Raw genomic sequence first — 12,741 nt, 5'->3', positions numbered from 1 at the left:
GCTCACGACGTCTGTCCCGGGGAGCCGAACAGGAACGACGGCGTCGTCCCGATCTTTAAGTGCATGCATCTCTGCCGCCAACTGAATCTCGGAATTGGAGAAGCTGTCGGGATGATTTGCAATATTGGAAGGTCATCAGGAAAATTGAGTGATGCGAAAGAAGAAGCTCCACGAAGACAGACGATGGCGGCATCGTGGGCTAGGGCAGCTTCCTTCTCAGTATTGTAAGTTCCGAGCCAGATTTTGTTGCGGCCCATTTGCTTCCGCGACTCCGCCACCCACTTTCCCGATTTCTTCAACCTCACCCCTTTGTAATTGTACCGACCGCGGACTCTCTTCACAGGAATGGGCTTCATTTAGTTTCTCTATCTCTATTCTCACCGTCACCGTAAATAAGTCGCGAATGAGCGTATGTGTAATAACTTTGCGTAATAAGCTTACATAAAAAATTACAATCCAACACATTTTTGCGTTTAAACTCAAATTTCTCTTTACTTCCCTCTTCAGCGTTTAAGATTATATTCTTATCGTTTTTCTCTCTTATCATTTTTAAATATTTTTTTATTCATTCTTTTTCATCTCTTTCATTTATTTCTAATTATTTTATTTATTCTCTCATCTATTTAATCTTTTTTTAATTATTTTATTCATTCTCTCTCATTTATTCTATATATTTATAATATTTTTATATAAAATTATTATAATAAAAAACATATATTTAAATATATTTTTATTTATTATTTATAATATATGTATCTTAATTATTTTTTAATATATAAAATAATTAAGTAAAATATGAAATATAAATACTTTTGATATTTTTATTTATAATTATAATTTTAAAAATTAAAATAATCTTAATTAATTATCTAAAATACTGATTACAATTGAGATGAATCCCTAAATGAATGATAATACTAAAAGTGTGAGAGTTCACAAAAATAAATTGACAATTGAAAGATTGGATGATAGAGGGAATTGTAAAAATGTGAAAAAGATATTATTAAATACTTTTATATATATATATATCTATATATATTTTATATCATATTTATATTAAATATATTTAAAATTATATATTTATAAAAATTAACATATTCATATAATTTATTTTAAAATATATTATTTTTTAATTTAAGTTATTTATTAATAATTAAAATTATATATTAACAATAAAATTATAAAAATAATATATTAATATAATTTATTTTTAAATGTATATTATTTTTTAATTTAAATCATTTATTAATATTTAAAATTAAATTAATAAATATATATATATATAAAATTATATCTATATAGAATATTAATTATTTAATAATATTAATTATTAAATAATATATTATAAATATTAAAAATAAATAAACTAGACGTATAAGCTATATCAAACATATCCAAACTAAGATGAGATCATATAAACGTATTTGAGAATAAATTGAATAAGTTGAGAATAAACTATTCAAAACTATCCCTAACACTTAAATATTGTACATTTCATGGAAAACATTTCTAACACAACTTGAAATGGACTTTTCAAAAGACATGAGATCTCGGATGTACGTATTGGTTAGACTTAGACGATCGTCCATAACAATATTCTATTATATCAAAGTGTGAGAGAAGGTCTTACCATCACAAAAAGAAAATTAAGCATAATCTTCTCATATTTTTTAACTATATATTTAAAATAATCAAATCAAATGATAACATGAAATGTCAAAAACGTGTTAAAATGTCAAAAACGTGTTAAACGTGCTAAAAACGTGAAAACCGTGTTAAACTTATCAAAAACATGTTAACGTGTTAAATATGTTAAAAACGTGTTAGACGTGCCAAAAATATTTAAAAAATGGGTTAAACTTGTCAAAAACACGTTAAACGTATTAAACATGTCAAAAACGTGAAAAATGTGTTATTAGTGTGAAAACGTGTTAAACATGTAAAAAACGTGTTAAACGTGCAAAAACGTGAGAACGTGGTAAACGTGTAAAAACGTGAGAAAGTGTTAAACGTGTGAAAAACGTGCTATAAGTGTGGAAACGTGTTAAAAATATTAAAAACTTGTTAAACGTGTGAAAAACGCGTGAAAACGTGTTAAATATGTCAAAAACGTGTTCAACTTAAGTTGGAAGATGATTAATTTATATTGGATTAATAATAGAGAATTAAATTAAATTTATATAATTTAGGTAATTTGAATAATTCTAACCCAACTCAAATTAAACTCAACTCATACTCAACTCAACCCATACTCAACCCAACCCATATTAACTCACGCAAATTAATATTTTGGGTTTAGGTTAGGGTTAAACTCAAATTATGCTCGCGTTCTCCATGACAGAATCAAATCTTTCAAACCAACGTACCGTGGCTTATAGTATTTAAATATTAGATCTTAAATTATTTTAAAAAAATGTTAATGTGGTGATTTTAACTATGTAATTTTTTCTTGATAAAAAAAATTTAAAATGATATTAATATATAATGAAAATTTTTTAAATATAACAATTGAATCATAGAGAGTGATAAAATAATATTTAATTATAACTGTTTTTAATTTTTTTTAACTTCTGCCTAATTTAAAAGAATTATTTGGACGCGCTTTCTTTTAGCTTTTGACTTTTCGTAATTAGGTGTGTTTTGATGCTTATCTTTTTAATATATATATTTTTTTAAGAAGTCATAAATTTAATTTTAAGTATGGATTGATTATTTATTTAAATATTTTTTTGTCACTTCATACATTATTGAATTACTACTTATATTCTTAATTATATGAATAATAATAAAGGTTTTTTTCTTAAATTTTGAGCTTTTATCTTAAATAATATATATTTATTTATTTATTTATTGTGGTTTCTGTGCATGAGGAAACACATGCCATAAAATTTTGAAAGGTGACAAAAAAGAAGTGGCATTAATTTGGCGGGTGCACTAATTATTTATAATGTATAATTAGTTCGGTTTGGATATATCCGTTCGGTTTCTGTCTTTCAAAACTTTAATATGTACTTATTTATTTTTAATATTCATATAGTCACAGTCAGTGTTTGTCAGGTTTTTTTATTCCCGCCGATCAGATCAGGTGACTTCTCCTATTTTTTATATCTCGATCCCAATTTAAGATACAAGAACTCAACTATTTAGTACCCACATTTAGCAAATATACGTGTATCTATTTTCATCCCAGTATAATGTTTAAAATTATTTAACCTGATTAAATTGTATATATAGTAATTAAATAATTAACATTTTTGGGTTAATAATTTGTTATGGAATTTAAAATTACACTTCATTAATTAATCGAGTTAGTAATAATAAAATATAATAATTAATAATTAAATATAATCTAAAATATTGATTTTCTATAAATGAACATATGATGAGAAGAATTAAGTAAATTTTTTTTTTTTTTGTGTGTCTATACATGGAATACATTTTATATTTTTATTATGAAAATAAAAATGGAATTGGATAATTACTAAACTAATATGTTATATTTTTTTTTGGGAAAACTAATATGTTATATTTAGGAATAATATGAAATCGTTTTCTCTGATTGATTAGTTTTGTCTAATTAATTTGGTGGCCACTGCCCACTATATCACAACTACCGTGGTCCATTTTACTTTATATATTTAAATTTCAAATATATTTTAAAGAAAATTTTAAATATATAATGGTGTAAAAAATTATTAAAAAATAATTAAGTTTAATTGATTAATTAATCTCAACCAGATATTTTTTTATTAATTGAATGAGCCCACAAAAAACATGAATATGTTTAATTGATTGAAAGTGAGTTTAATTAGAATTGGAATTTAAGGTTCTAATTCTAAAATTTGTAGTGGTTTTATGAATTTTAAATGGTTTATTAATAAATTATATATAATTTTTTAGATTTCAGAAAAGGTGGATTTAATTGAAATACTAATTGTCTTTCTTCAGGATTTTTCGTGACATATTTGTGTTTTTCTTCTTATTTAGTGTTTAGTGGTCTTCTTATTTTTATTTTATTTTATTTTACTTTTCGTTTATTTTCTCTCATGTCAGTAAGGTTTTATTTTTTAAATATATATAATGTTATATATTTCTCAAAGTTTTGTATTTTGTGGTTAGGTTTATTTTTTAAGTAAAAATGCAATTCATGGCCCAAAAACACTTGTTTAAAATGAGTTATCCAATCAATCAAGATTATCAAATTTAAGATGAACAATGAATTTTGAATTCAATCACAAACCACAATCAGTTATATATATTCTTTTGAAAATTTAGACATAAAACAAGATGGACACGATCCTAAAATAATTATTTTTACTTTTTTTTAAGGTGTTCTTTCTTAGAGATTTCAAATCTTATATTTGTGAGTATTCTCGAATAAGATAGGGGATGGATAATTCAAATTGAATTTGGGATCAGAGACGACTAGTAAAATTAATTACGAATTTGGGGGTGGGGACAACTAGTAAAATTAAAATACATGTCGGATTCGAATTCAAAAATGAGTAATTATTTTTAATCGACTTTAAAAAGTTGCAACAAAGACAAGATTGAGTACGAAAATGTCATATAATCGAGTATTTGGGGTATTTGTTGGGATTGATACCAAATTATCATGAATGAGAATTAAATATGAGGTACCTGTCCAGGACATGATCGGGCATTCTCATGTAAAATTCGAAAACTTAAACATTTGATCTCCTAACTCCAGCCATTTTTATGAATTATAGTGACATATTCTTACCCTTTATTCTTCGTAATTCACTCCACGATCAATTAGATAATTGTACCCATTATTGGTCACCATGTATAAATAAACTAGATTTAAATCTTCATAGAATGGGTAAGGATGAATTCTTTATACTATACTATTCAAAAGGATGATTCTTTTTCTTTGATTGGTTAGTTTTTGTCTAATAATTATACTTGGCGCCACTATCACGACCACCAGACCAAAGATGGACCCATTTTAAGTCTTCCTCTTCTTTTCTTTTTCATCTTTGTGACTAGCTAACATGAATTTGTTGGATATGAAAGTGATCTTGAATTATTATAAGACCACACATCAATAATTCTCATCGAAAAACAGGTTATACATATATGATCATATCTCTATAAACAATTACTTAGGCTATGACGACACTAGGGTTATTGAGAATCAAGGTTCTTCGAGGCATAAATCTTGTCGTTCAAGACATAATAGCTAGTGATCCTTATGTCATAGTCACCATGGGAAATCAGGTAATTCAAATCAAATACCCATAAAGTGTTTCATTTGTTACTATTTTGATTTATTCGCAATTTCATTCAGAAAGTGAAGACTCGTTTCATACACAACAATTGTAATCCTCAATGGGACGAAGAGCTTACTCTGGCGATCAACGACACAAATCTTCTTCCTATTATCTTAGTAAGTAATTATTACTTAATCATATATGTATCAAAGACTGATCTATGTATTAGGCTACTTGGTTGTAGCCGGGCTGTCCAAATTATTGATATATGTAAATTTTGTTTGTTTATTTATCATATTATTGTAGCCCGGGTAAATGTTTTGAAAAAATTTAATCCGGGTAGATTTCAAATTCTAACTTCACCCTTTTATTTATCAGGCAGTTTGGGATAAGGACACTTTGACAGGAGACGATAAAATGGGTGATGCTGAAATAGACATTAAACCGTACATAAAGATGATGATGAAATTATTAGATGATGATGATCAAGAATTGTTTCGAGAAGAAGGTAGAGTGGTGGGGATAGTTGAAGCAAACAAGAAGATGAATTGTCTTGTTGAGGAAAGTTGCATCTTTTGGAAAAATGGGAAAATGATTCAAGAAATGCATCTTGAATTGAGAAATGTTAAATCTGGACAAGTTCAAATCCAGATTGAGTGGATTAACAACCCACTTCATTCTAAACTACCTACCTTTGTTTAAGGTTTGATTTTCATTAAAAATAATGTTATAATTAAATTTTAGTTAAGAAAAATAAATAAAAAATGACTATGTATTAGTCATTGTTGCATAGTACTTTTCCTCCTATCCTATTTCTTATTTGTTATGAGGGCAGACATGTAAAATAAGATTGTAAAATTATTTGAAGAAATAATTTGGTATTTTAATAATAAGGTCCGATTAAGATTTGAAGTTATTTAAATAATTTTGTTTGATATGGTTTAATAAAATGGATTATTGATGAAAAGACTTGGGCTAGTTTGGTTTGAATAATTTAAATAACACAAATTAATTTGACACTCATCTTATCTATCATAGCATTTAATTCATTAATCTAAATATCAAAATATTATTCTTTATTTTATAATTACATATTAATACATTTTAAGATTTTTTTATCAAAAAAATTACAATTTTCTCAAAATCATCACCAATTATTACTTTTAAACTTCCGTTTCATCGATTTTGATCGGATCCTATTTTCTTCCGAAAAAAGGGAAGGAGAAGTATTTTCTTCGATGAACTCTCTTGTTCTTGTTTAATCCCCGTTTTTCGTAAGTTGTTTCTGGATTTTTTTCGGATCTAATAGTGAGTGAGTGTATTCTTTCAAAATAATAGTTGACACAAATAATAAATAAGAAAATACTAAAGATAATAAATAAATTTGATCTAATAGAATGATTTTACCTAAACCAAGCCTAAGATCTAAAATGATTATATAGATTTAAGTTATTTTTTATTTATTAAATAGTCCATTTATATATAAAAGAAATAGTCATTTAATAAAAGCGAAATAATTATTGACTCCCCCAACAAGGATTGGAGAAATGAGACCGCCAAACATATCTTAGAAATACTATTTGAGAAGCATGACATAAAAAAAAATCAAAAATTCATAAAACCCAAGAGATTATTAGCAAAAAGATTTTGGTCAAATAATAATTAAGACAATGACACAACGATTCAGACCTTCATATATGTTAAATAATAAAGACAATGACACAACGATTCAGACTCATCATATATGTCAAATAATAAAGACAATGACACAACGATTCAGACTCATCATATATGTCAAATAATAAAGACAATGACATAACTATTCAGACTCATCATATATGTCAAATAATAAAGACAATGGCACAAAGATTTAGACTCATCAAATATGTCAAATAATAAAGACAAGGCAGGGTCATATATGTCGCTCTAATCGAGATTCCAAATACCCAATGACAATATAAAAATAGGTGACCGATCAATCTTTCTCAATGGAAAGAAATTGGTCTCTTATCCATTAATTTGGTGACCAAATTACACATCACCAAAATTTGGCTCTTAACTCTGGATCTATGTTTTGATAGTATTATATGTCAACATCAAATCTTAACCAACCAAACAGTAAATAGCAGAAGAATCATAATTAACTTTTTTTTCAATGCATCAAAGCTGTACATCATAATTCAAAGCTGTATATCATAATGAGACTCAGAAAATAACAACACAAAACAGCCTTGAAAAGCATACCATCAACTTTACCAGTTTGGGCTAGTTGGTATTATTATTGAACTTCAATACAATCTGCTAGTATACAATAATGACTTCATTTCAGATCCATATACTTGCATCAGTGATAAAAAGCTAAAAAATAAAAACATCAGGAAAAGATATACAAATATTCCAAATTTCATGAAAATTAGTTGGATCATCGACGTGAAGATGACGCAATTTCTGGTGTCCTACTAACTATACCTTTCATACAAAAGGTGTCTTGATCCAAAATTTGATTGCCGTTTTCTTCTCAGCCATATCAAGATTCAGAAACAAAACTGTTTCCAAATTGGGCTCTTAGATGTCTATAGTTGTTATGGGTTACAAAAACTACAACCCCTTATACTGTATTTTAAGTAATATGTACCAGCTGATCAAAATTAATCCAACGGCTGATATTAGCTCTCACTTCTTAAATGGATCTGTTTCATCTCTTCTGGGGGTGACAACAATTGGCTGGCGAAGAGGTGAAGGAATTTGCTTGTTCGAAACTAATGAGTGATTCTCCTTCTGCTTAGAATCTGAATCTTGGAAGGGCAGAGAAGATGATGCTGGAGTAGATGAACCGTGTAACTGAACCATCAAGCTACCCCCTAATAGCCAAAGATCCAAATACATGCAACAATGTTAAGTCATAAAGAAACAAAAGACATTAATCAAGAGACAGGATGCTTTCACTGAATGCATACTCTTGAAAGATGTGTTCTTCTGAAAGAGCATAGATGCAACATTATCAAACAAAGGAAATCTCCTAAAAGGATTTTCACAAATAATTTGGAGTTCAAGATTGAAGGGATTGCTGAAAAATGAGTTTGTGGTTCTTTAAGACAAGTATTATGGGTGTTCCCTAATGAGTTAGGCCTTGTTAGGTCTTGGGTTATTTGAATAATTAGGTGATTATTTTAAAATAATTTTGTTAGTCGCAGTTTATGATAATTTTGTTAGTCATAGGGTATAAATATATCATGAGTTTGTTCAAAGATATTGAATTAGAGCTCCGAGGAATCATGTGACAATTTAGGCCTCTACCTTTTTGAGTTGTTTTTGTTACTTTCTCATCTGACTAATTCATGACAATTAATGCCATGACTTGTAAATATTATCATTTTTTCGAGTATTTTGATTGATGAGTATATTGTTGATTGGAATCATTATATAGTGGGTATTTGAAAATAATCTCAAATAACCCACCACCCACATCAAACAAGCACTTATAGCTTCTTTGATAGTGGGTCATATAGATTTTTTCAAAATAATCTTTTATCCCATAATCAATCACTTTATTAATCAAAATATCAAATCATCAACAAATATACCAAATTATCCCTTACTTTTACTTTTTATAAAATTTAAATATGAAATAAAAAAGAAAATATTAATAACTTAACCCAAATAATCCACATTTACATCGGACAATATTTTGATTTCATTAAAGAAAGTCATAAGATACAGAAAGAATACGTATAGGATGATGAAATTCAACATAGGCAATGGAAGGGGAGTAATTCTTAGAGAAGAATTCCAAACAAGCATAATAAGAGGGAATAGTCTTTTATCCTCGAACAGATACGTAAAAGATGGAAGATGCAACTCAATCCTGAGGAGCATATCAGAAGGAAAAAGAATATTAAACTTATCAGCAACATTCAGTTCAATGAAAGGGTTGATACTAAAAGCTGGGAAACTGAAACAAATGAAAAGTTTGTAGCGGGAAATTCTTAGAATAAAGGAAGAGGTAGTCGATTGACATAAAATCGTCTGGTCTACAAAGATCATCCCTCGACACCAATTCATCAATTGGATGACATACATGAAAAGATTGACGACAAGAGACAATTTCAGGAAATACATGAGTATTCCAGACGTTAATTGTCCAATCTGTACAGCGTATGAGGAAAGCATTAATCACTTGTTTGGGAGTGCTCGTTTGTATCTTAGCTCTGGTGCAAATTTGCAAAGAATATGAATATTTCAAACTTCCCAGGTACATGGAATGAAATCAAAGAGCTGTTAATGAGAAAGGCTAAGGGCAACAACTTCTATGCAAATGTGTTCAAATGCTTCTTTGGAGCCCTAGTCTACAATATCTGGAGGGAGCGAAAAAATACAAAATTCATAGTACAAATCAAAGATCAGAGGAATAGGTCTGGGAAGACATAGTCACATATGGAAATGCACTAATATACATACACTTGGAGAGGAATTCCGGAAAATGAAGACAATTTGATGCTAAGTCAAAGATGGAATATCCCTTTCAAAATTGTTACAAGGAAAAGCAAATCCAAAATTCGGTAGAATTTGTTTGTTTTTGTAATTCAGTTTGGTTGTTTGAAACTCATTTGTTGTTTTCAACAAAGTTAGGGCTTGTCTAACTTTGTTTCTTGAAACTCATTCCCTACTTTGAGTTTTTTAATGAAATGTCACTAAGCCGTATTCCCAAAAAAAAAATATTTTGATTTCATAATATAGATTTTTTCTAAATAACCTCATCAGATCAAACAAGCTCTTAATGTCATGCGTTTTGGTTTTCACTTCTGACTTCTTAGTTAAATTTTCTGACTGGGACATCTTAGAATTGGATATCAATTCTTGAAAAAGAAGTGAATATGATGGTCAATAACAACCAATACAAGAGGGTATAAAGTTGACTTACCAAGCACAAAAGCAGCTCCAATCCAGCCAGTCACTCCCCATCTTTCTCCAAGAAGAAACCATGCAAAACCAGCACCCCATACTGGCTCCAGACCATATATTATTGCAGTTTCAGTAGCCGAAACATCACGCATGGCACTCATCTATCATATACAAGTTTGTCAAGAAGTTGATACTAGAAAGAAACACTCGATGAAGTGTAAATAAAACTATTTCTAATAATTTTTCTTGTGCAGTGCAATTATGTCAATTTGCAAAATTCTATCTATCAGAATAATTTGATTAAAGATTCATTTCGTTAATAAAAAATATGGTTAGCGAAGGAACAAACATACACGTGTGTTTGATCAAACTGAAAATTAAGTGTTGAATATTGAATACTAAATTTTAAATATCAAATTAGTTAAGTGTCTGAAACAAAAACTAAATAAACTAAATGAAAATATCTTAAATTTTCAAGTACTTGACATGTAAGTTGGTTTGATAAAATGTGAGGAAATACTAAAAGTCTATTTTACCCTTGTAGTAACACAATTTGATTCATTTATAGGGTTAAAGTTGTCTTTTATACACTCTTACTATATTACTGAGTTAAGTCATTTATTAACTACTGAATTAAACTAGAACTTCTAGCTTAATTTGATCTGAATCTAAATAATTAAGTTTAGATAACAGTTATCACATGGACGAAAATCAAATTAGCAATTAATTCTTCGTGATAAGTTGAGTTATCGAACACTGAAGGTGATGACAACAGAGCACATAATCAAAGCACCCTGATCTAACTAAATGATTTCAGAAGATAAATATAATTACCTCCACCCATAAGCATAATACTGTGGAGAACACACCAGTATAAAGTGCAGGTATCCACGGAAATGCTTCCATCCAATCCCAAATCAATGTCCAGGTCAAAGGTGAAGAACTCTCCTCAAAGCCACCACCAAACCAAGCTCCAATTAAGTACGAAAAAGTTGAGAAGATAGCAATGACACATACCTAGGTTATGCAAAAATGTCAACAACAAGCCATGAATTCGTTACAATAAGGGAATTGTCATCGTAACCTCGTAGCTAAGCAGGTGTAAGAATTTATCTCTGTTGGTTTGTCTTGATATGTGTTCTGTTCTTAGTATGTGAATACCGAAAAAGATAGCACTCAAAAAGTTCAGCAGATCTCCAACCTGAATGAATTGAGACGAATAGCTGTAAATTTGAATTGAATAGTGTCTTTCTAGCAAATGCAAAGAACAATACTTACACTGGGAGGAGATCCACTTGATTCCAACATTGTGATTCCTAGAACAGACATTAAAACTCCAAACCATGTACGTGAAGGAATAATTGCCCCTAACATTCCATCAAGAATTGGAACCACAATTACCTGTCAAATATCCTATGCTTGAATTCAAGTAAGAATGAACAAATAAATGATGGGTGATTATGATTTTCTTACAGTCATCATGGAAAGAAAAGATGCACGTCCAGCATCTGATGTAAGTAACCCAAATGCTTGCATCAAATATCCTAAACTAATCCAACAACCCAACTCAATTCCAGCGTTACGAGTAGGAATATCTTCCCATGTCTTGAAAGCAAAAGGGATAAATGGAATAGCTGATATAACAAATCGAACCACAGTGAATGCTGCTGGATCCGTGATTGTCTCAACATCTTTAACAACTGAAATGTTACTAGCTAAAACAAGTACAAAATTAGGTCATCTGTGATTTGTTCAAGTAGCTTAATCATGATTCATGAATAAATTGGAATCTTACCGTAAATAACTGTGACGAGATTGAGCAAAATGACGCTTCGGAATTTGTTGGACCCAAATAGAATCCGACGCCAGAAAGATCGATACCCAGATGATGATTTGAGATTTCTGATCGGTTTCAATTTAAACAGAGTTGGGTTATCTGAATCATTGTTGTTTGAATGACCCTTGATCTGTAAGGATCTTGTAATTGCTTTCCTTGCGGTATTTATGGTAGATGTATTATATACGGCTGATGCTGTCGAATAAGAGGAGGATGAAGAGTGTAATGAGAACGTAGAGAAACGCGGCCGATTAGAATATAAGGATCTAGGTGTAGTAGTGTCCTTCCATATGTTCAAATTCAAAGTCGACGAAGAATCCATGATTGTGGCTGTTGAGCTTTTTACCAACCTCCGGACCAGAAGAAGAAGCTTATGTTTTCCTTCTAGATTTTTTCCATTTTTTTCGTATTGAAATAATGAGAAAATGTCTTTAACTTATTCACAAGTTCAAAATTGTTTCTCTAGTTCAAGTTGTACTAATTTTATCTTCAAGTTTTCATAATATATATGGTTGAAATCCAGTTTTTTTAAAGAAAAATAAAAGTTGACATTTTTATAAATTTATATATAATTTAAATCAAACCAAAAAGATGTTGTATTTAATAGTTAACTAAAATATTCGGTTTAAGAGATCAAATGATTACGAGTTTGATTTAATCTGACAACTTTAAATGAAAATATAAACATAGTCGTAAAGTGTCACGTTACTATGCTAGTTATATATATAAACATTTTGATTTAATAAAAATGAATATATTATAATTAAA

General features: G+C 29.0%; 3 protein-coding genes across 3 annotated transcripts; 1 reads left to right on the top strand and 2 right to left on the bottom strand.

The window, feature by feature from the left end:
- Nucleotides 1-2: 2 nt before the first annotated feature.
- LOC124935511 (ethylene-responsive transcription factor ERF017-like) lies at nucleotides 3-356 on the bottom strand. The gene has a single exon (XM_047475944.1). The coding sequence runs from the start codon at nucleotides 354-356 to the stop codon at nucleotides 3-5; it is 354 nt and encodes a 117-aa protein (XP_047331900.1).
- Nucleotides 357-5,079: 4,723 nt separating this feature from the next.
- On the top strand, nucleotides 5,080-6,125 carry LOC124936207 (protein C2-DOMAIN ABA-RELATED 8-like). The gene is made up of 3 exons (XM_047476687.1): nucleotides 5,080-5,241; nucleotides 5,312-5,410; nucleotides 5,613-6,125. The coding sequence occupies exons 1-3, from the start codon at nucleotides 5,134-5,136 to the stop codon at nucleotides 5,934-5,936; spliced, it is 531 nt and encodes a 176-aa protein (XP_047332643.1). The 5' UTR covers nucleotides 5,080-5,133; the 3' UTR covers nucleotides 5,937-6,125.
- Nucleotides 6,126-7,447: 1,322 nt separating this feature from the next.
- LOC124937078 lies at nucleotides 7,448-12,347 on the bottom strand. The gene is made up of 7 exons (XM_047477592.1): nucleotides 11,932-12,347; nucleotides 11,610-11,851; nucleotides 11,415-11,537; nucleotides 11,221-11,337; nucleotides 10,971-11,153; nucleotides 10,156-10,297; nucleotides 7,448-8,095 (listed from the first exon to the last, which is right to left on the bottom strand). Exons 1-7 carry the CDS (start codon nucleotides 12,293-12,295, stop codon nucleotides 7,908-7,910), a joined length of 1,359 nt encoding a protein of 452 aa, XP_047333548.1. The 5' UTR covers nucleotides 12,296-12,347; the 3' UTR covers nucleotides 7,448-7,907.
- Nucleotides 12,348-12,741: the final 394 nt, after the last annotated feature.

The sequence above is a fragment of the Impatiens glandulifera genome, chromosome 4, assembly GCF_907164915.1.
Source record: "Impatiens glandulifera chromosome 4, dImpGla2.1, whole genome shotgun sequence".
Lineage (NCBI taxonomy): Eukaryota > Viridiplantae > Streptophyta > Magnoliopsida > Ericales > Balsaminaceae > Impatiens > Impatiens glandulifera.
This window is presented reverse-complemented; position numbering and strand designations above follow the sequence as displayed.